The 19,992-nt window shown below is 38.8% G+C and overlaps 1 protein-coding gene across 1 annotated transcript in view; it reads left to right on the top strand.

Moving 5' to 3' along the window:
- The window catches only part of CR2 (complement C3d receptor 2), a 40,335-nt gene that overhangs the window by 4,632 nt on the left and 15,711 nt on the right, over positions 1-19,992 (top strand). Inside the window, 17 exon segments of the mRNA XM_054563481.1 lie at positions 2,672-2,855; positions 4,173-4,271; positions 4,702-4,787; positions 5,371-5,431; positions 5,433-5,500; positions 5,503-5,766; positions 6,701-6,823; positions 6,826-6,870; positions 6,953-7,012; positions 7,015-7,054; positions 7,704-7,789; positions 8,935-9,324; positions 10,677-10,865; positions 10,951-11,050; positions 18,147-18,229; positions 18,743-19,150; positions 19,759-19,935. Of these exon segments, the coding sequence (XP_054419456.1) occupies positions 2,672-2,855; positions 4,173-4,271; positions 4,702-4,787; positions 5,371-5,431; positions 5,433-5,500; positions 5,503-5,766; positions 6,701-6,823; positions 6,826-6,870; positions 6,953-7,012; positions 7,015-7,054; positions 7,704-7,789; positions 8,935-9,324; positions 10,677-10,865; positions 10,951-11,050; positions 18,147-18,229; positions 18,743-19,150; positions 19,759-19,935 (2,463 nt within the window).

Below are 19,992 nucleotides of genomic sequence, written 5' to 3'. Positions count from 1 at the left end.
AAGTGTAGAAGTTATTACTAAATTCTCTCATTTCCTTAGCCCCACATCTAATGTAACAAAAAGTTTTCACAACCCTGTTTTTAAATATATTCCAAATCAACCCACTTCTCACTGTCTCGTTGTAGTCCAAGCCTCATTTTTTTTGTGTCTGAAATGCTATTAGCACCCAGACTGCACTCCCTGGCTTCTAAAAGTAAAAGTCCAGTATTCTCCAACAATTGCCAGACTGTTCCTTTTAAAAAGTCAGTCAGGCCGTGTGACTCTCCTGCTTGAACTCTCCAGTGACTTCCACTCAGGATAACATCCAGACATCTACTGCAGCCTGAGGAGCCCTGTGCAACCTGTCCTCACTGAGACTTCTAACCAGATCTCATGCCACTGTCTTGATCCCTGCATTCCAGCCATACTTGTCTTTTGTCTCTCCCTAAAGAGTAGCAAATCCATCCCTGCTATTAGGCCTCTGCGTAAAAAGCTTTTATTTAGCACTTTGCCTGGCTAGCTGCTTCTTATCCTTCAGTAACAACTCAGTGTTGATTCTTTATAGGACTTCTTTAAGCATCATAACCAAAGCAGTATACCACCTAGTCCCCTCATCCTTCTGGTGCATCACTCTATTTATTTCCCTTACAAACAATCTATTTGTTTACTGGTATTTATTTATGATCTGTCTTGCTCTATTGGAATATAAATTTCATGAAGGTGGGAACTTTGTCTCTAATGTTCACTGATGCATCTCCTATGCTTAGGAAAGTACCTTGGTTAACATATATAACCATCATTCAAAAATGGTCAAACAGCCAGGAAGCCCAGAGTTAAGGCATTTCATTATAATAATTTTCAATAATAATTTTTCCTTCTACCTGCTTTCTGACTTAATTTTTAGTTTTACTTTTATTATCCTATATAATTGTTCTTCTTTAATTTCAAATGAATTTCTAAGCCATTCTAGATAAAAATCTTTGGATCCAAATAAAAAACTAAATGTATCCCTGTTCTCTAGAAACTGCATTGCCTAGTTAGTTTTTAACAATGGTTTAAGGGATGTATATGTCAATATCTTGCCACTATTTTCTATTTTAGATCTAGTCATGATCTACTCAGATTTTTATTCTGGATGTTAGGAAGATGTGAAGAGGGTACAGTAACCCTTAAGAAAGTTCATATTACTTAACAATTCATGGATTAACCTTCCCCTTTCTGCTATGGAGCCGAACACGATTGCTAAAAATTCTGTCTTTGACCTGAGATTTTGATAATTTTGTGACTAAAGAGAGCTAGTGTCTGCCAAAAGGGAAAGAGTCCCAATATTTTTTCCCATTATTTTCCCATTATTTTACATTTGGAAAGTGTGATTCTTCTCTCCTTTCACTTTAGAAGGTCATGTTATAAAGTACATTTCTGCTTTTGCTGCTTCAAAAATCTCGGTGCCCTCTTACTCCATGTCTTTGCTACTGATTAAATCTTGTGGACTAAAATTGGTTTTCTAGCTTGTGGAGAGCTATTTGGTATTGTCCTTATTTACATTGAATACTTGCAGGTTAAATCACTTGCTTAGAGTACGCTGGCACAAGTAATGTCATGGCTGTCAGGCTGGTCTTCACTGAGGTCAAACCCTGTCTTTCCCTACAGAGGCTTGGTGTTTTACACAGGCAGACACTTGAAGAACATTTGTAGTTATTAATGGAGGAAACCAAATGAGTTCAGGAAAGAAACAGAAGGAGACCTACAGTGACCTCTGGGTCCCAAGAGTTATGGATATTCTTAATAAATCTATAGGACTTCAACAGAAGCGCTGGGCGCAGAAAGCCTGGGTCTGCCTAAAGCTGTGGGAGCTTCCTTTACCTCTATGTCAGTTACTCTGTGACATTTCTTTAACTTTCACTTGGACCTGTCTTAGATTTGTGTGAAATAAAATTTCTAAATTTGATACTCAAATAGACTGCCATTCTTCAATTAAAACTTGAGATTACTTACCTAGAAAAATGACTTTTCCAAGCATATCCAAATATGTGAGTATTACAGTCTCTTACCCATATTCTAGGCCAAAATGTATTTCATTATTCATGTTGTTATGATTTTTTAACTCACGGGGAATTGTCTTGGTATGAGTAGTTCCTTTTATCTAGTACCTATCAGAAAGAAATTACTAAGTTGTCTTAGAGGGCGTATTACTCCACTAGTTTAATGGAAGGCAAATGAAGAATAATAAATAAACATATCTTTATTGGTAGGAACTACAGCTTTAATTTAAGACTAAGACAGTAATGGTGATTTATTAAAATTATTTTAGGGAATCTTACATGTCCAAGTGTATAAGGCCTCTGATGTATTCTAGTTTCCTGTGCTATCCTAAAAAACTTTATATATAAGGTTTTAGTTTTTATATATGAGGTTGTAAAAAGATGAAACAACTCCAGGGTCCTTAAGGAATTTTATGAAAAACCATTTTCTCCATCTAAAGTCTATCCTAAAATGTCTTTGAACTTCTGAGCTTATTTTTTTCTGTATATGCACCCATACTGCAAGATACATACACTTTTTCTGAGAAATTTTTTCCCCATTTTAGGTTTACTTTCTAAAAGTTAAAGTTGTCAGGATAATTGGTGACAAAGCAGAAGCAGAGTAGAAGGTTTAGCCTCTTTTCTGATAGTCCTGTGCCCTTTGTCTCTAGATCAGTGAAAGTTCCTGCCAAGGTATCCTTTTGCTAAGCCTGAAGTTCAGAGTGATCAGCCAGAGTTTGCTGTTGGGACATCTTGGGACTATGAATGCCTTCCTGGGTATAGCAGAAGGTCATTCTTTGCCACCTGCCTAGAGACCTCCAAGTGGTCAGATGCTCAGCAATACTGTAAACACGAGTAACCTTTGTAACAGAGGCGTCTTTGGCTATATTAGTGTGTCTCTATGGGCTGACCTGTTCTTTTTATTATTATTATAAATGATCAGCAAATTAGTAAGTCATCTCAGTGAAGGGGGCTCCTGGGTTTTCCATGTTTTCCTTTATTCCTAGGGCAGTGAGTACTGAGGTTCAGTCATCACAGCTGGCCCATCCTGCTGTCCTCTATGTAACCTGTAACCTCTATGACCTTCCCTGTACTCTCTGCACTGAGTTAGAGTGAGGTTAGAAGTTAGTATGCAGGAATAATAGTTTCACTTCATTCTTACCTCCATTTAATCCAAGGGGTGTTTTTGAGCAACTCCTAGGTATGAAGCTGTAGGCTAGCTGGTGGGGCTGCGGGGCACCATAAAAGTCTGCTAGTCCCTTCCTGTAAGGAACTCCTATACTAATTGTAAAGGCTCACTTTTAAACAAATATTGTACTATCATGTAAGTTCACTTAGTCACTGAAGGAAAAGTTCTATGAGGTGATAGAGAAGGAAATAATAAAGGCTATCTAAGTGAATTAGAGAAATCTAGACATCACAGGCGGAGGAAACAGCATATGCAAAGGCATGGATATGAAAGAACTGACATCTTTAGAAAATAGAAAAATTCAGTACGTGGTGAGGAATAGTAGTTAAGTAAATCAGACCTTACTACTGACAGGCGATGAATTTTTCCAATCAACAATGTTAAGTTATTGTAAGGTAAAATGTAGGTAGTGGTATGACCACATTTGTGCTTCTGAAAGATAATGGGTTCATTGGTAGATGCGATAGAAGAATGGAGACCAGTGGAGACCAGAGTTAGAAAGATAAACTTTGTTACTCAGTGATCTGATGAGAGGTTACAGCTTTGACAAAAAGTTGGTTTGGAGAGATTTGGAATTCAGTCACTAAAATTTGGTGACCAACTGAATGGGGGATAAAGAATGAGTTACAGAAAGGAAATGCTGACTATTAAATTTGTGTGTGTTTTTTTTAAGCCACAAGACTTGGTAGATGATGCCATCAACTGACAGAATATAAAAAGAGGAAATAAAGATTATAAATTTGGTTGGACACAAATAATGTTTGCATGCACACTCAGAAATATAGGCTATATGCTTTAAATAAATACTGTCCTGGAGTTGACTTTCCCCTTGGAAAGTAAAAGTTTTGTAAAGGTCAAAATTTTCTTTGAATAAGCACAAATAAGCTAGTCAGGAAGTCTAGTCAGGTTGGGACTTATATGAAACACAGAAAGCTTCCCAAATCTTAGTCCAGAATCTTGTTTGTTTTGTTTTCCTTTGTAAGTAAATCATGTGTAAGTCCCAGAGAACCTCTCCATGGCTCTGTTCTCACACACATGAGTATCGAGTTTGGGTCAACAATTACATATTCTTGTGATGAAGGGTGAATTGGCAGCAGACATTTCCAGGGCACATGGGCTTTACAGCAGTTGTTTTAACCAGATGCCTTCTGTATTCAAAGAGAGATCTGAGTAACTGCCACCTACCCTTCAAAATAGAGAAGCAAGAAGAGAACCACCTACCTCATCTGCTCTAGAGACTACCGTGCAGGGTTACCCGCTATAGAGGTTACCTAGAAGAGAAAATAGCTTGGGCTACTCTTCTTCCAATTTTAAATCTCCAGTGTTACTGACCAGCAGGCAAATTTTACTTGGCTTTAGATTCTTTAATCTTTAATATGAGTCCTTAGTCTGTCACTGATACTTGTAGTACATGACACTCCATCCTTTGCCATTCTTTCAGTGGACAAAGAACTAAGCTTTCCCAAAATGTACATTTAGCTGAGAGATGATCACTCATCTCTTTGCCTTTAGATATTGACTCTTTGATGACTCATCTGCTACATGTATTATCTCAGGCAATACTGTAACCTGGGATCAGGACATGCCTTTATGTGAATGTGAGTACAACGATCCTTTTATTGCACCCTGTGTAATTCTTCTTGTATCCTTCCAGAGGGAAATGAGAGATCTACATATCAAAAGGTGTACCCAGACAAAGCTATACTTGGTTTGATAAGTTCTGGGCACAGAGCTGTGGTGTGTTTATGTTCTTCCAATCTGCCCCACAACCCCATCACACCCTCCTTTGATTTCTCCCCTTTGATGTTATTTCATAGTGAATAAGAGATTAAGTCTAAAATATGCCACGAGACTACACTGCCAGCTTTATTTCATGCAAAATGTAGGTCATCTCAGGTGCCTCATATAACAGTTTATCTATATTCTGAGGATGAGATCTAGTGATTAGATCATAGTGGGGTTCTTTTTTTTTTTTTTTACTTTTCATCAGGAAGGTTACAGGCATCTTCCTATGTTGCAACTTCCTATTTATAATTATCTTTGAGATAACAATACGCCATTTCAGCAAAATGTGTTAATTGTAGGCTGAATTGGAGTTAGGTTTTCAAGACTGAAAACAAAATTCCCAGAAGGTATAACATTTAAATGTCTTCTTTCTTTCTCCACCTGATCCCCAAAAAGCTATTCCTTGTGAGTCACCCCCAGTCATCTCCAATGGGGACTTTTCTAGCAATAGTAGAGAATTTTTACTGTGGAATGGTGGTGACTTATCAGTGCCATGTTGGACAGAATGGGAAAAAGCTCTTCGATCTCATGGTGAAAAGTCAATATATTATACCAGCAAAGACAATCCAGTTGGCATCTGGAGTGGTCCTCCTCCTCAGTGTATTAAAATAGTCAAATGCCCAATTCCGGAAGTTGAAAATGGAATTATGGAATCTGGAGGTAGACATGCATTTTCCTTAAATGATACTGTGATGTTTAAGTGTAAGCCTGGCTTTACCATGAAAGGCAGCAGCGTGGTATGATGCCAACCAAACAGCAAATGGGATCCTCCACTGCCAAGGTGCTTCAAGGGCAGGTTGGATAGAACATTTGGTAATTTCTAAATGAAATTTGGTTGAAGAGACACATGGTAGTGATGAGAGGAGGAAGAGAAAGATAGTAGTTATGGTTGGGTATCCTGAGAAAGAATTTCAAAGTAAACTTCAAAAGTAAAATCTACATGTTGAAGAGGTAGGAAATTTACTACATCCTGGAACAGTGTTAGATCTACATTAATTTGGGGAATTTAGAAGATACTTTAAAAAATAAAAGCAGATAGTACCACAGCCAATGATCAGATTATTTTTGTAAAACATGTACATGATTAAATTTTACTTAAACGAAGTGAAAATGAATTCTCACTTCTGTTATTCATACCAATGAGGGTAGTTGGCTGATGTCAGAATTTGATTCAAAAGACTGTAGACATTATGCATTCCCGTATTGAAAAGGAGACTAGAATTAAGATTGGGTCTCTTCCTCCATTCTCTCTTTCTCCCCTATTCTTATTGAGGAATGTCTGACTTACAAAAAGGTAGCTACATTCAGATGCCCCTGCCCTCGCCCTGCAATGGCCAGACCCTTCATCAACCTGGTTAGGGGAGCAGGAAAATGAGGTCAGTTTTGGTGGTGAAAATGTATTACCAAAGCTTGGTTCCCCTGACTACTGTACTAGTGAGAAGAAAGCCACGACCATTTTAGTTATATAAAGTGGAAAACGATGAGCAGATGTAATGCTTCCTAGTCCATGCAGAGAGAGAAAGCAGGTGGTTGCATGGTTCATCATGTCTCAGAGAGTAATGGATGTTAGTCCACTCCACATCACTAAATGGCTCTCCGCTTTACACTAGGAGAGTTGACATAACCACCTTCATCCCACCCCTGCCAATCCCAACTTGGCTTAGGTTGTAGAGAGGAAAGTTCTTACTTCGGAAATAAAAGGCCTCTGGTCCTGTTCTTTTCTCAGGATGTCCACCACCTCCACATATCTGCCATGGTAATTATAACAAAATGGATAAGGAATTCTTAGCAATTGGACAGGAAGTGTCCTACAACTATGAGCCTGGTTACACTCTCATGGGAGCTAACCCTATACGTCCTTAGGAACCTGGAGCCATACAGCCCCCAAATGTGAAGGCGCCTAAAGCTCTATTCCATTGTAAGGAAACTCAGCTGTTTCCTGACTTCATGTGCCAGCTCTTGTCTCTTTTTTTCCTAGTGGAATCATGTGATGCTGCTCCAGACCAGCTTCTCAATGGTCAGGTGGTGGCTCCTCCTAACTCCAGTTTGGGGCAGAGGTTTCTTTTGTTTGTAATGAGGGGTGAATGTGAGGTGACAGGGCCTGAATTGAGACCTATGACTTATAGCTAAGCGTTGCAAAATGTGATCTCTAAACATCATCACTGTTTTTTCCTCTCCCTCCTATTCTTTGCCTTTTATGACTAAAAGTTCTCTTATTAACCAAATATTACTGGTCTTCTTCAAGTGTAGGTATTGTGCGTGGCCAGCCAAATCTGGCAATTATCCATTTATCCTTGAAAAAGCAAAGTTTGAGATCTGTAGAGAAGGTTGTATTATGGAGAATGAATAGATGATAGGGATTTAGTAAGAGAGACTCTTTGGGGTGGGCTTAGGGAAAAGGTCTTTGACATTTTCTTCACTTAAAACTGAGATTTGTTCTTTCTAAATGCTCAAGAGAATGTTGAAATTTGGAGGCCAAGGAGAAAAAAGAGAATTTTTGAAAACATTATAATCATTAGGATTTTTTCCTCTATTTCCACCTGGTGTGAAGTCATCACATAGCTGAAGTGATTCACAAATGATCTTGGATTTTTTTCCTTAAGCCTAAAGTGCTTTAAAAAAAAAAAAACTGAGTTCATTAATGCCACATGTTTGAGAGATGTGATTAATTCCATGCGACTGAGAATTGGTTTCTTCTGGTGATGATTTGCTACCCCTTATTGTTGAAGGTACCTGTTCAATGGCAAATCTTCTAGTAAGTGTGTCTCAGAAGGGATGGGAGTATGCTGGAGTAATAAGTTTTCTGTCTGTGAATGTGAGTAGAAGCAAAAGTATGAAACTCACCTCTTGATTTTTGGTGTTATCATGCATTTTTCAACTATAACATCTTACCTGCGTGTGTACTTTGAACATGGACATACCAGTCTTCTGTATGTTCGAGAGTGCAGAATGAGTTGTATTCAATCGACAACATCATTTGAGTGTTCTATTTATATTAAGATAAAGGCTCTGGAAAGTTACCCACTGTAACTGAGTGGCACATCTGTGTGGAAATGGTTTGGCCATGTCTTCTTATCCCAGTCCCTCTACTGATGAGCAACTCTTGGAGCTAAATGGAAATCAACCAGCAGTTCTGAGGTGGCACTTGTCCCTTCATTCTAAGACTCACTCACAAAAGGTGTGCATATACCAGCACAGCTATAAACAATTAACATTAGCACAAGAATATAAAGGATATAAGGTCATTGTCCCAAATCCCTGACCACTTCCTGTGGCTTTTTCAAAAGGATGCAGCATCAAAGGGTGGCAAGTGACTGCAGAGAGGCTGCACTATCTTTAGCAGAGGGACAGGATGTCCTTTTACCTCTTGTAGCCCCAGTTCATTTGAAACAAGCATCAAATAATTCTCACATTCCAGGTATTGTACTTGCTCCTTTCAGGTACTTCTGTCTCTCTGGGTGCTCATTATAACCTTATGAAGTAGCTTGATTTATATGACAGTCTAAGAAACTGATGCTTAGAGAGGGTAAGATTTGCCCAAGGTCACACAGCTATTGAGTGACAGTGGGGATTTGAAACCAGGTCTACTGAGCCCACATTCCATTAGTCCCAGGTGCCTCCACATGTGATTAGCATGTCATTAACATGTTTTCATGCACTGTTTGCCTTTGTTTTATTAAAATTGATTACACTCAGAACTATTTAATAAATACTGTTATATTGTCATTGTTTGGTCTCAATGACGCCTCTTAGTTCTATATTGGTTTATCTGCCGAAGGTCAAGAGAAAGGTAAGAATTAAGGATCTTTGGTATAAGTAGGACTATGAGTAAGAAATAAATTACAAAAATTTCTAACTGTGTTTCAGATAAAATGGCATATTCTATATTTGGACTTTTAATCTAAATTTGAATCTTTTTGTTGTTGTAATCAATATCACCACTTTTTTTTTAATTTTTAGGGATTTTTTGTGACCCTCCTCCTTCAATCAAAAATGGCCACAGTGTTTATGTTTCTGGCCCCATACCTGTTAATACTTTGGTGAGGTACACTTGTTCACCTAACTTCCGCATCATTGGAGAAAAAAATCTTTTTTGCATTAGTAAAGACCAGGTGAAAGGAATCTGGGATAAAGCTGCTCCTATATGTGAATATATCAACAAAAGAGCTATTTGCTCTGAGCCCATAGTACCAGGGGGACACAGGAACAAAATATCAAAACCACCGTACAGACATGGTGATTCTGTGACTTTTATCTGTAATACCAACTTCACCATGAAAGGAAACAAGACCGTTTGGTGTCAAACAAATTCAAAATGGGGACCGACACCACTACCAATCTGTGAGAGTGGTAAGTAAAAAGGAAATTAAGTTGAGCTGGGAGGTTGGGTCCTTGGTTTTCTGATCAGGTGACATTTTGTATCATTCTGAAGGAAGAACGGCGTCAATGTGTGAAGGGTTGGGGGTGAGGCTGGAGCATGGCAAGGGTGAAAATTATGACAAGGAGAAGTCATAATTTTTTTTTAGTTGTGAAAGATATGAATGTTCATTCAACAAGCACCAATAGAACAGATATTTTAAATTATGATGGGGAAAAAGGAACTGAACATGCCTAATAACTGAATTGAGTAAGTTTCACAAGATTGGGGGTCAGAGTTTGTTAGTGCTGTGTGAATTGTGTGGTTTTAAGGCATATATCTGAGTTAATATTAAAATGAGAAGAAGTATGAGGTCTATTAGCAAAATTACACCCCATGGATTTACCACTTATCTGTAAATAACTGCTAATACAAGGGAAAAATCGTGCCTTGTTCTGTGTGACCTCTATAAACACTTTCTGAAATGATCCAGAATTTTTCCAAGACATATCCCCAAACATAACATTTCAAATCAAATGACTTTACAAGTGAGGTCTTCATCCTTTTTTATTTAGTTGGGTTTATGCTGTTGCTGACATCTAAATCTGAACTCTATCATAAAATTACAGGGACTGGCAAGTTTGACAAACATTTTACCATCAAAATTAGCTATTTCTTAGTGAAGAACAAAATCAATTCTAAATCAGCTGACAAGTTGAAAAAACTATTATTGGAAAAATATGATTTTATCTATGTATTATTTATAGATATACAATCTGAGAGGTATGGAAGATCTGAAGATAGTCACAAAATGTATAAAATATTTTAGCTTTTATAAAGATTTAGGTAGACATGTATGTGTTTACACAGAAAGATTCCACAGACAGATTAAGCAAAGAAAAACGTCATAGAATAAGATGTGAGTACACATAATCTCACCAAATATATATACGTATGTGTACCACATATAGGATCCCACAGAACTCTATTACTAATGTCTAGCAGGATAACCCCCTAATAATATGCTACTTTTGGGGCAGAGTATAAGCTTAAATGCAGGTTGAGATTATCTGTGAAAATGGACTGTTTTTGAATAATTGAAATTTTTCACAAAATAAATCATAAAGTAACTAAAAATGCAAAATAATGAGCTATTTGTGATATAAAATGGGTATGATTAAACCACACTTTGATCTTTAAAATGTCGAGTTGAAAATTCATGACAACTTGTTACCACTGATCGTGTGTCACTTATTTGGATCCATGTACAATGTCAAAATCTAAATTGCAACGGATATTTCATCTAATGTCCTTTTTTTTTTTTAACGTGTGTGTGTGTGTGAAGATTTCCCCCTGGATTGTCCACCACTTCCCATGATACCCAATGGACATCACACAGGAGAGAATGTTAGCTCCTTTGTCCCTGGATTGTCTGTGAATTTCCGCTGCAAACCTGGTTACTTGCTTGTTGGAGAACAAACCATTCATTGTTTGTCTTCAGGACACTGGAGTACTGTCGTTCCAAAGTGTGAAGGTACCCTAAATTTACAATCAACTTTCAGAAATTAGGCTTTTCTGTTATTTGCCATGCTTTTTGCATCTTTGCCTTGTTTCCTTAGAGGCACGTTGTACACCTCCAGGACCATTGCTCAATGGGATGATAAAGGAACCTCCAAACCTTCGGGTTGGCGTAACTGTGAGCTTTTCCTGTGATGAAGGGTGAGTGTCTGGAGATTTAACCCTTTGGGCTTCTCCATGCATGGTGTGACCTGTGAAGGCTTCTCTGTGAGGATCTATGGAGAGTCTGATGTGAGGTTCTGACAGATAGTGCTAGTTAGAGTTTGATGCACATAGATTAAACGAATTTGGTTTTTGGTTTTGTGTTTTTTTTATTGTTCAAATACATTTGTCTCCATTTTCCCACCACTACTTTTGCCTGCCCCTCCAACCCCCACCTCCCACCCTCAATTCTTCCCCACTTTGGCTTTGGCCATGGGTCCTTTATACAAGTTCTTGACTTGACCCTTCCCCTTCTTTTCCCTGTTCCCCTGCCCTGCCTCACCCGTTACTGTCGGTTTGTTTTTTCTTTCAGTGTTCCTGGTTACATTTTTCTTGCTTGTTTGTTTTATTGATTAGGTTCCACTTATAGGTGAACCTATATTTGGTATTTGTTTTTCACCACCTGGTTTATTTCACTTAGTATAATGCTCTCCAGTTCCATCCATGCTGTCGAGAAGGGTAGTAGCTCATTCTTTCTTTCTGCTGCGTAGTATTCCACTGTGTAAATATACCATAGTTTTTTGATCCACTCATTTATTGATGGGCACTGAGGTTGCTTCCAGCACTTGGCTATTGTAAATTGTGCTGCTATGAATACTGGGGTGCATAGGTTCTTTTGAATTGTTGTTTTGGGGTTTTTAGGGTATAATACCAGCAGTAGAAATGTTGGGTTAAAAGGCAGTTCCAATTTTAACTTTTTGAGGAAATCCCTAACTGTTTTCCACAGTGGCTGCACCAGCCTGCATTCCCACCAACAGTGCACTAGGGTTCCCTTTTCTCCACAACCTTGTCAGTATTTGTTGTTTGTTGATTTGTTTATCATGGCCATTCTGATTGGTGTGAAGTGGTATCTCATTGTGCTTTTAATTTGCATTTCTCTGGCCAGCAATGCAGAGCATCTTTTCATGTCTTTGAGCCCTGTGTATGTTGTTCTTGGAGAAGTATCTGTCCAGGTCCTTTGTCCATTTTTTAATTGTTTGTCATCCTGGAGTGGAGTTGTGTGAGTTCTTTATATACTTTGGAGGTCAAACCCTTGTCCAAGGTGTGATTGACATATATTTTCCCATCCGGTTGGTTCCCTTTTCATTCTGCTGATGTTTTCTTAAGCCCTGCAGAAGCTTCTTATTTTGATGAAGTCCCATTTGTTTATTTATGTCCCTTGCTCCAGGGGACATATTGGTCAAAATATTGCTGTGTGGAACATTTGAGAGTTTCCTGCCTATGTTCTCCTGTAGGACTTTTATGGTGTCGTGACCTACCCATCTTGAGTTTATTTTTTGTATGGTGTAAGTTGGTGGTCAAATTTCATTGTTTTGCATGTGGCTGTCCAGGTCGCCCAACACTGTTTGTTGAAGAGGCTATTTTTACTCCATTTTATGCTCCTGCCCCCTTTGTCAAATATTAATTGACCATAGAGACATGGGTTTATTTCTGTGCTCTCTATTCTGTTCCATTGATCTATTTGTTCTTATGCCAGTACCAGACTCTTTTGATTACAGTGACCTTGGAATATACTTTGATGTCAGGTACTGTGATCCCTCCTACTTTGTTCTTCTTTCCCAAAATTGCTGCAGCTCTTCAGGATCGTTTATGGTTCCATATAAATTTTTGAAATGTTTGTTCTATATCCATGAAATACATTATTCGTATTTTAATAAGGATTGCATTGAATCTATAAATTGCTTTGGATAGTATGGACATTTTAATGATGTTAATTCTTCCAATCCATGAACACAGTGTATGCTTCCAGTTGTTTGTGTCTTCCTTAATTTCTTTCTTCAGTGTTGTGTAGTTTTCTGAGTACAGGTCTTTTACCTCCTTGGTTAAATTTATTCCTAGATACCTTATTTTTCTTGTTGCTATAGCAAATGGGAATTTTTTTCTGATTTCTGATTCTGATATTTCATTGTTGGTGTACAAAAATGCCTTCGATTTCTTTCTTTTTTAAAAATTAATTAATTTATTTTTTCACATACATTTGTCTCTGCCTTCCCCCCACCACTTTGATTTCTGAGTATTGATTTTGTATCCTGCTGTTGTGCCAAAATCACTTATTAGGCCGAGTAGTTTTTTGGTGGAGCCTATTGGGTTTTCTAGGTACACTATTATGTCATCTGCAAACAGTGACAGTTTTACTTTCTCCTTTCCAATGTGGATGCCTTTTATTTCTTTTTCTTGTGTGACCACTGTGGCTATGACTTCCAATACAATGTTGAATAGAAGTGGTGAAAGCGGACATCCTTGTCTTGTTCCCGATCTTAATGGGAAAGTGTATAGTTTTTGCCCATTGAATATGATTTTGGCTTTATATATATGGCCTTTATTATGTTTTTATATATGGCCTTTATTATGTTGAGGTATGCCCCCTTTACTACCACTTTGCTCAGTGTTTTTATCATAAATGGGTGCTGTACCTTATTGAATGCTTTTTCCACATCTATTGATATGATCATGTGATTTTTGTCTATGTGATGTATTATGTTTATTGATTTGCAAATATTGAACTATCCTTGCATCCCTGAGATGAATCCCACTTGATCATGGTGGATGATGATTTCAATGTATTGCTGGATGTGGTTTGCCAATATTTTTTTTGAGAATTGTAGTGTCTATGTTCATCAGTGATATTGGCCTGTAGTTTTCTTTCTCTGTTGTGTCTTTATCTGATTTTGAGTTAGAATACTGCACCCCAGTATTCTAATTAGAATACATCTGATTAGGATGATGCTGGCCTCATAAAAGGAGTTCGGGAGTCTCCCCTCTTTCTTGATTTTTTGGAATAGTCTGAGAAGGATGGGAGTTAGCTCTTCCTTAAAAGTTTTGTAAAATTTTCCTGTGAAATCGTCCAGTCCAGGGCTTTTGTGTGCCAGGAGTTTTTTTGATTACTGCTTCAATTTCACCAGCTCTTATATATCGGTCCGTTCAGACTTCTGCTTCTTCATTCAGTGTTAGAAGGTTATATTTTTCTAGAAATTTGTCCATTTCACCCAGGATTTCAATTTTCTTGGCATATAATTGTTCATAGTAATTTCTTATAATCCTTTGTATTTCTGTGGGATCAGTTTTAATTTCTCCTCTTTAATTTCTGATATTATTTATTTGGGTCCTCTCCCTTTTTTTCTTGATGAGTCTACTTAAAGACTTGTCGATTTTATCTTTTCAAAGAACCAGCTCCTGGATTTGTTGATCCTTTGAATTGTTATTTTAGTTTCCATATCTTTCAATTCTGCTCTGATCTTGATTATTCCCTTCCTTCTACTCACTCTGGGCTTTGTTTGTTGTTGTTTCTCCAGTTATTGAAGATGTGAGGGTATGTTGTTTATTTGAAATTTTTCTATCTTTGGCAGGTAGGCTTGTATTACTATGAACTCCTCTCTCAGGACTGCCTTCGCTATGTCCCATAGGTTTTGGACTGTTGTGTGTTTGTTTTCATTTGTTTCCAGAAACTTTTTGATTACTTCTTTGACCTCATTATTGACCCATTCATTGTTTAACAGCATGCTATTCAGTCTCCATGAGTTTGAACGTTTTTGAGTTTTTTCCTTGAGGTTAGTTTCTGGTTTCACAGTCTTTTGGCCCGAGAAAAAGCTAGTTATGATTTCAATTTTCTTGAATTTTTTGAGGCTTGTCTTGTGTCCTATCATGTGGTCTATCTTTTAAAATTTTCCTGTGCATTTGAAAAGAATGTGTATTTTTCTTCTTTGGAATGAAAGGTTCTATATATATCAGTTAAATCCATTTGATCTAATGCATCCTTTAGTTCCACAATCTTCTTGTTGATATTTTGTTTGGAAGATCTGTCCATTGTTGGCAGTGGGGTATTGAAATCCCCTACTATTCGTGTGTTGCTGTCTATATCTTTCTTGCAGTATTACAAGAAAGATATATATTCCTTATATATTTGGGTGCTCCTATGTTGGGTGCATATATGTTTACTATGTTTATGTCTTCTTGATGGATTTTTCCTTCAAATATTATGAAGTGTCCTTCTGTGTCTCTTTTTATGGCCTTTGTTTTGAAATCTATTTTGTCTGATATAAGTATTGCTACCCCAGCTTTTTTTTCCTGCGCATTTGCTTGGAATATTTTTTTCAATCCCTTTACTTTCAGTCTGTGTAGGTCCTTTGGTCTGAGGTGGGTCTCTAGTAGACAGCATATGTGTGGGTCATGTTTTCTAATCCATTCAGCTACCCTACTTCTTTTGGTTGAAGCATTTAATCTGTTTACATTTAAAGTTATTACTGATAAGTAACTATTCATATTTTCCCTTTGTACCTGTATTCCTCTTGTTCCCACTCTTTTTCTTCATCTCTTATAGCAGTCCCTTAAGGATATCTTGCAGTGCTGGTTTGGTGGAGGTGTATTCTTTTAGTTTTCTTTTGTCTGGGAAACTCCTTATTTCACCTTGCATTTTAATTAAGGGCCTTTCTGGGCACAGTACTCTTGGTTGCAGGCCTTTGCTTTTTGTTACTTGGAATATTTCTTGCCATTCCCTTCCTGCTTTTAGTGTTTCTGTTGAGAAGTCATTTGCTAGTTGTATCAGGGTTCCCTTGATGTTGTTACTTGGTTCTCCCTTGCTGCCTTTAGGATTCTCTGTTTGTCTTTGATATTTGCCATTTTAATTATGATGTGTCTTGGAATGGGCTTCATTGGGTTCCTCTTGTATGAGACCCTCTGTGCTTCCTGGACTGGTGTGACTTTTTCTCTCCTCAAATTAGGGTAGTTTTCCATCATTACATTTTCAAAAAATTTTCTATCCCTTGCTCCCCTTCTTTTCCTTCTGGTACCCTATTCTGCAGATGTTATTACATTTCAGGTTGTCCTGCATTTCCTTAAACACCTCTTCATTCTTTTTGTGTCTTTTTTCTTTTTTCTTTTTTTGCTCTTTCTGGGAGCTTTTTTTTACCTTGCCCTCAAGCTCATTGATTCAATCCTCTGCTTCATCTAGCTTGCTTGTCATTCCTTTACTGTGTTCTTCAATTCAGAAATTGTATTCTTCATTTCCTCTTGCCTCTTCTTGATAGTTTCTATGTCCTTTTTCATGTTGATATAGTTTACAGTGAGTTTCTTGTAGCTTCCCTATAGGTTAGTAACTCTCTCTCAGCTCACTTAGTTTATTGAGCTTCCTTATAACCATGGTTTTGAACTCAATATCTGATAGTTTGCTTGCCTCTATTTCATTTAGTTCTCTTTCTGAGGATTCCTCCTTTCACTTCAACTGGGATGGTGTTTCTTTGTCTTCCCATTATTGTAAGACTCTTCTTTTTTTGATTCTGCTTCTTAAATTGATCTTTCTTGACTTCCTGACTTTGTGGTATGAACTTCTATGGTAGGAGAACTGTGAGATTCAGAGGTGCCATCTCCTTCATCTCCTGAACTTGCCACTCTTTGGAGGCCTTTTATGCCATTTATGTTGGCTCTCTGGAGTAATTAGGTTTTGATTGTTGTTTGGTGTTCTTTAGTGGGTCCTATCTTCCAGCTGGTTGACTGAGGGTCACTCTGCCCACCACGTCTTGTGTGTTTTTGTGCAGGTGCTGCCAGAGGAAAACGACAAAGACCAGGAAACAAACCCACATCTGCAAAAATAACTCCCCCCTGCAATCCCAATATAAGCAACAAATGAACCAGTATTAAGGCTGTAAAGAGATTAAGGCTATTATAAGAAATGAGAGAAATAAACTATTAATATAAAATCTAATGACTTAATATGCACAAACTTGATGGACCCAAAGTGAACATTAAAAAGCTATGTAGTAAGGAAAACATTGCAAATCATGAAGACCACAGTAGATTGCATCTCAGTAGCCTCTAGTATTTACCACCCTTTTTTCTTTCTGGATCTGCCTCTGATGATGTCAGATGTTGACTCTATCTGACCTTAGGCAGTCTATTTGAGACTTCCAAGAATTTACTGTCTGTGGCTCTCTCCTTTAGTTGTTAATCTTATTCACCCTGTACTCAGAAGTCAGGCTTAGGCACCACAGAGCCAGGGCAGAGTCCCTTCTGGGGTTGGGGCTATTGTTTCCACTCATGCTGCTGCAGCTCAGGGGCATGGTCTGCCTGAGCAAGATGGTCACTGCCGTATGGGGGATGACTCAGCACCGATATCCCACCGGCTACTCTCTCAGTTCTCTCCCCATAGTCTCTGTCTCCAGTCTCTCTTCAAGTGTCTCTAGTCCACTTTGTGCCCCCTTTTGCAAGGGATCTACTATCTGTGGCCACCACTCTGTACTCAGCAGTACTCTTCAGTGGGGCTTAGTCACCACAGGCCAGGGCAGAGTCCCTCCTGCGGTCAGGGCTATTGTTTCCTCTCACACTGCTTCTGTCCAGGGGAGTGGTCTGCCTGAGCAAGATGGCTGCTGCCGTATGGGGGATGAGAGAGCACTGGGATCCTACTAACTATACCCTCAGTTCTCTCCTCAAAGCCTCCATCCTCCGTCCCTCCTCAGGCATCTCTATTTCACTCTGCTCCCACCTTTGCCAGAGTCTAGGGCAAGTGGCTACAAATAAAAATTTATGCTTTGGCCCTTTAAACAGCTCTTTGTATCTTCAGATGTCCATCTCTGGCAGAGAGCAACCCTGCCACTTTTCGCAGCTGGCTGTTATCTGTATACTTTTGGGGATCTGGTGCTTTAGGCTCGGGATCCCCGATTATGGTTTAGATGCCACTGTTCTTGGAGGGATCCAACTGGCCATTCAAATGTCCCTCTGGTGCTGCTGCCCTTGGGTACCCAGCCAGCCTTCTTGTGTCTCCATCACACTCCTTATCAGTCATGTTATGCTAAAGCTGATTCTTCTGACTGTCAGAGATTATAAGGCTTCTCTCTCACTATTGTTCAGTTGTTTGTTCCAGGTGATTTCTCCACAGTTTAGTTGTAATTCCAGATTGGTCCTGGGAGGAGGTCAGTGTGACTTCCCTTCACTCCTCTGCCACCTTCTCAGACCCTAAATGAATTTGTCTTAGACTTTAAGTAGAGGTTACTGACTCATATCTTCCACTGTATAATAGTTCTGAATGACCACCCTATGTCTACAGGTATAGTTTACAAGGCCCAACTTCTGGTCAGTGTGTAATTGCTGGACAGAGAGCTTTATGGACCAAGATGCCAGTATGTAAAGGTAGGTTATGCAAAATATGGTCTGCAACTAGTTCCTTGACTGTGGCTCAACGGGACACTGATTTCTTTGAACAAAAGACTTTTCATTTTAAAAAAGGGTCTGTAAAGTCATTAACAATACACAACCTTAGCGAGCAAATATCTCTCCTAGACATCCCTAAGGGTTATAATTGAAGCATGTTTCAGTTACTTCTTTATTCTCTTTTTTTTCAAGTAAAGCAGGGCTTCTGGACTTTTCTTTCTCTAAACTCTAAGTAGATTTGTAAGTTGGGCTATGCACATAAAGGAGATAATATATCGAGGAAAAGAAACCCAAGGATCAGCAAAATTAGATAAATTCTGGAATAGATCATATGTTTTTGAATTATATTCCTATAGCTGCCTTGATTGTTTTATTAAAGATTCAAGTATCCCAGGTCTGGGAACCTAGGAGGTGAGAGTGGCATCAAGTCTGTGACTTCCTTTGCTTTCAGCACAGCTACAATCTTGTCATTTCTCTCTATAATTTCTCTAGAAATTCTCTGCCCACCACCTCCTCCTATTCTCAATGGAAGACACACAGGCAACCCTTCAATGAACGTTCCATATGGAAGTACAGTCACTTACACTTGTGACCCAGGCCCAGAGAAAGGAGTGGGCTTCATCCTGACTGGGGAGGCCACGATCCACTGTGCCGCTGAGAGTGGAGAGACTGGGACCTGGAGCGGCCCTGCCCCACGCTGTGAACTTTCTGTTTCTGGGATTCGGTGTCCACCTCCCCAGATCCTTAGAGGCCAAATATTGTCTGGACAGAAAGATCAATATTCATATAATGACACTGTGGTATTTGCTTGCTTGTTTGGCTTCACCTTGAAAGGGAGCAAGGGAATACGTTGCAATGGCCAAGGCACCTGGGAGCCATCTCTGCCAGTCTGTGAAAAGAGTGAGTGTTCCAATACCAGCAAAAGGTGCCACTGATTGATCCCTTCAAAGAATTGAAGGAATGGGCTGTGTACTTAGGCAGGGCCTTTTTCAGTTTCTAGTCCCCTCCATATTACTAAATACTATAGTGTTTATGAATTATGTAGAAGGCTTCTTTTAACACTGCCCCCACTGTTGATTCATTTTGTAGGAGTATCCTAGGAAAAGTAACATTAAGGAACGCTAAGTTGCTCATTTTTTAGGGGAAAAAAAATGCTTGTTTGTCCTAGTGCTAATATCTTCGAAGGGAGTCAGCAAAGCCTCCACCCCATGGAAATATTAGAATCTCCCATTGAAAACATACAAGGTGATTCCTTAAAAAGGAAGAGACAAAAGAGAAGGTAAAGCACCAAGTGGGAACTGAACAAAATCTGCAGCAGCCTAAGAGCAGAAAGGAGGAAAGGATCAAGAACCACTTGATCTAAAATTACCCCCAGACTGGGCTATGAGATAGCTTCTGTATCATACAACTGCTGCCAGCAGGGTATTATAGCATTAATGCCCATATTTTTGGTTGTTTCTTCCTGTTCGCTGTTGCTTATGTGAGAAAACTTTTTTTCCGCACCCTAGAGTGCCAAGCCCCTCCTAAAATCCTCAACGGGCACAAGGAAGATGGACAGAGAATCAGCTTTGAACCTGGAACATCTATAAAATACAGATGTGACCCTGGCTATGTGCTGGCGGGAGAAGAATCCATACATTGTACCTCTGCGGGGGTGTGGACACCCACTGCCCCCAAATGCAAAGGTGCGGGGGTTTGCACGCAGATGTTTTGTGGTTTCCAGATTGCCTTGAGTTGATTTC

Source organism: Pteronotus mesoamericanus, unplaced genomic scaffold (genome assembly GCF_021234165.1).
Source record: "Pteronotus mesoamericanus isolate MK-2021 breed Mesoamerican mustached bat unplaced genomic scaffold, CSHL_Meso_final scaffold_705, whole genome shotgun sequence".
Classification (NCBI taxonomy): Eukaryota; Metazoa; Chordata; class Mammalia; order Chiroptera; family Mormoopidae; genus Pteronotus; species Pteronotus mesoamericanus.
Note: the sequence above shows the minus strand (reverse complement) of the source record. Positions and strands in the feature narration are given on the sequence as shown.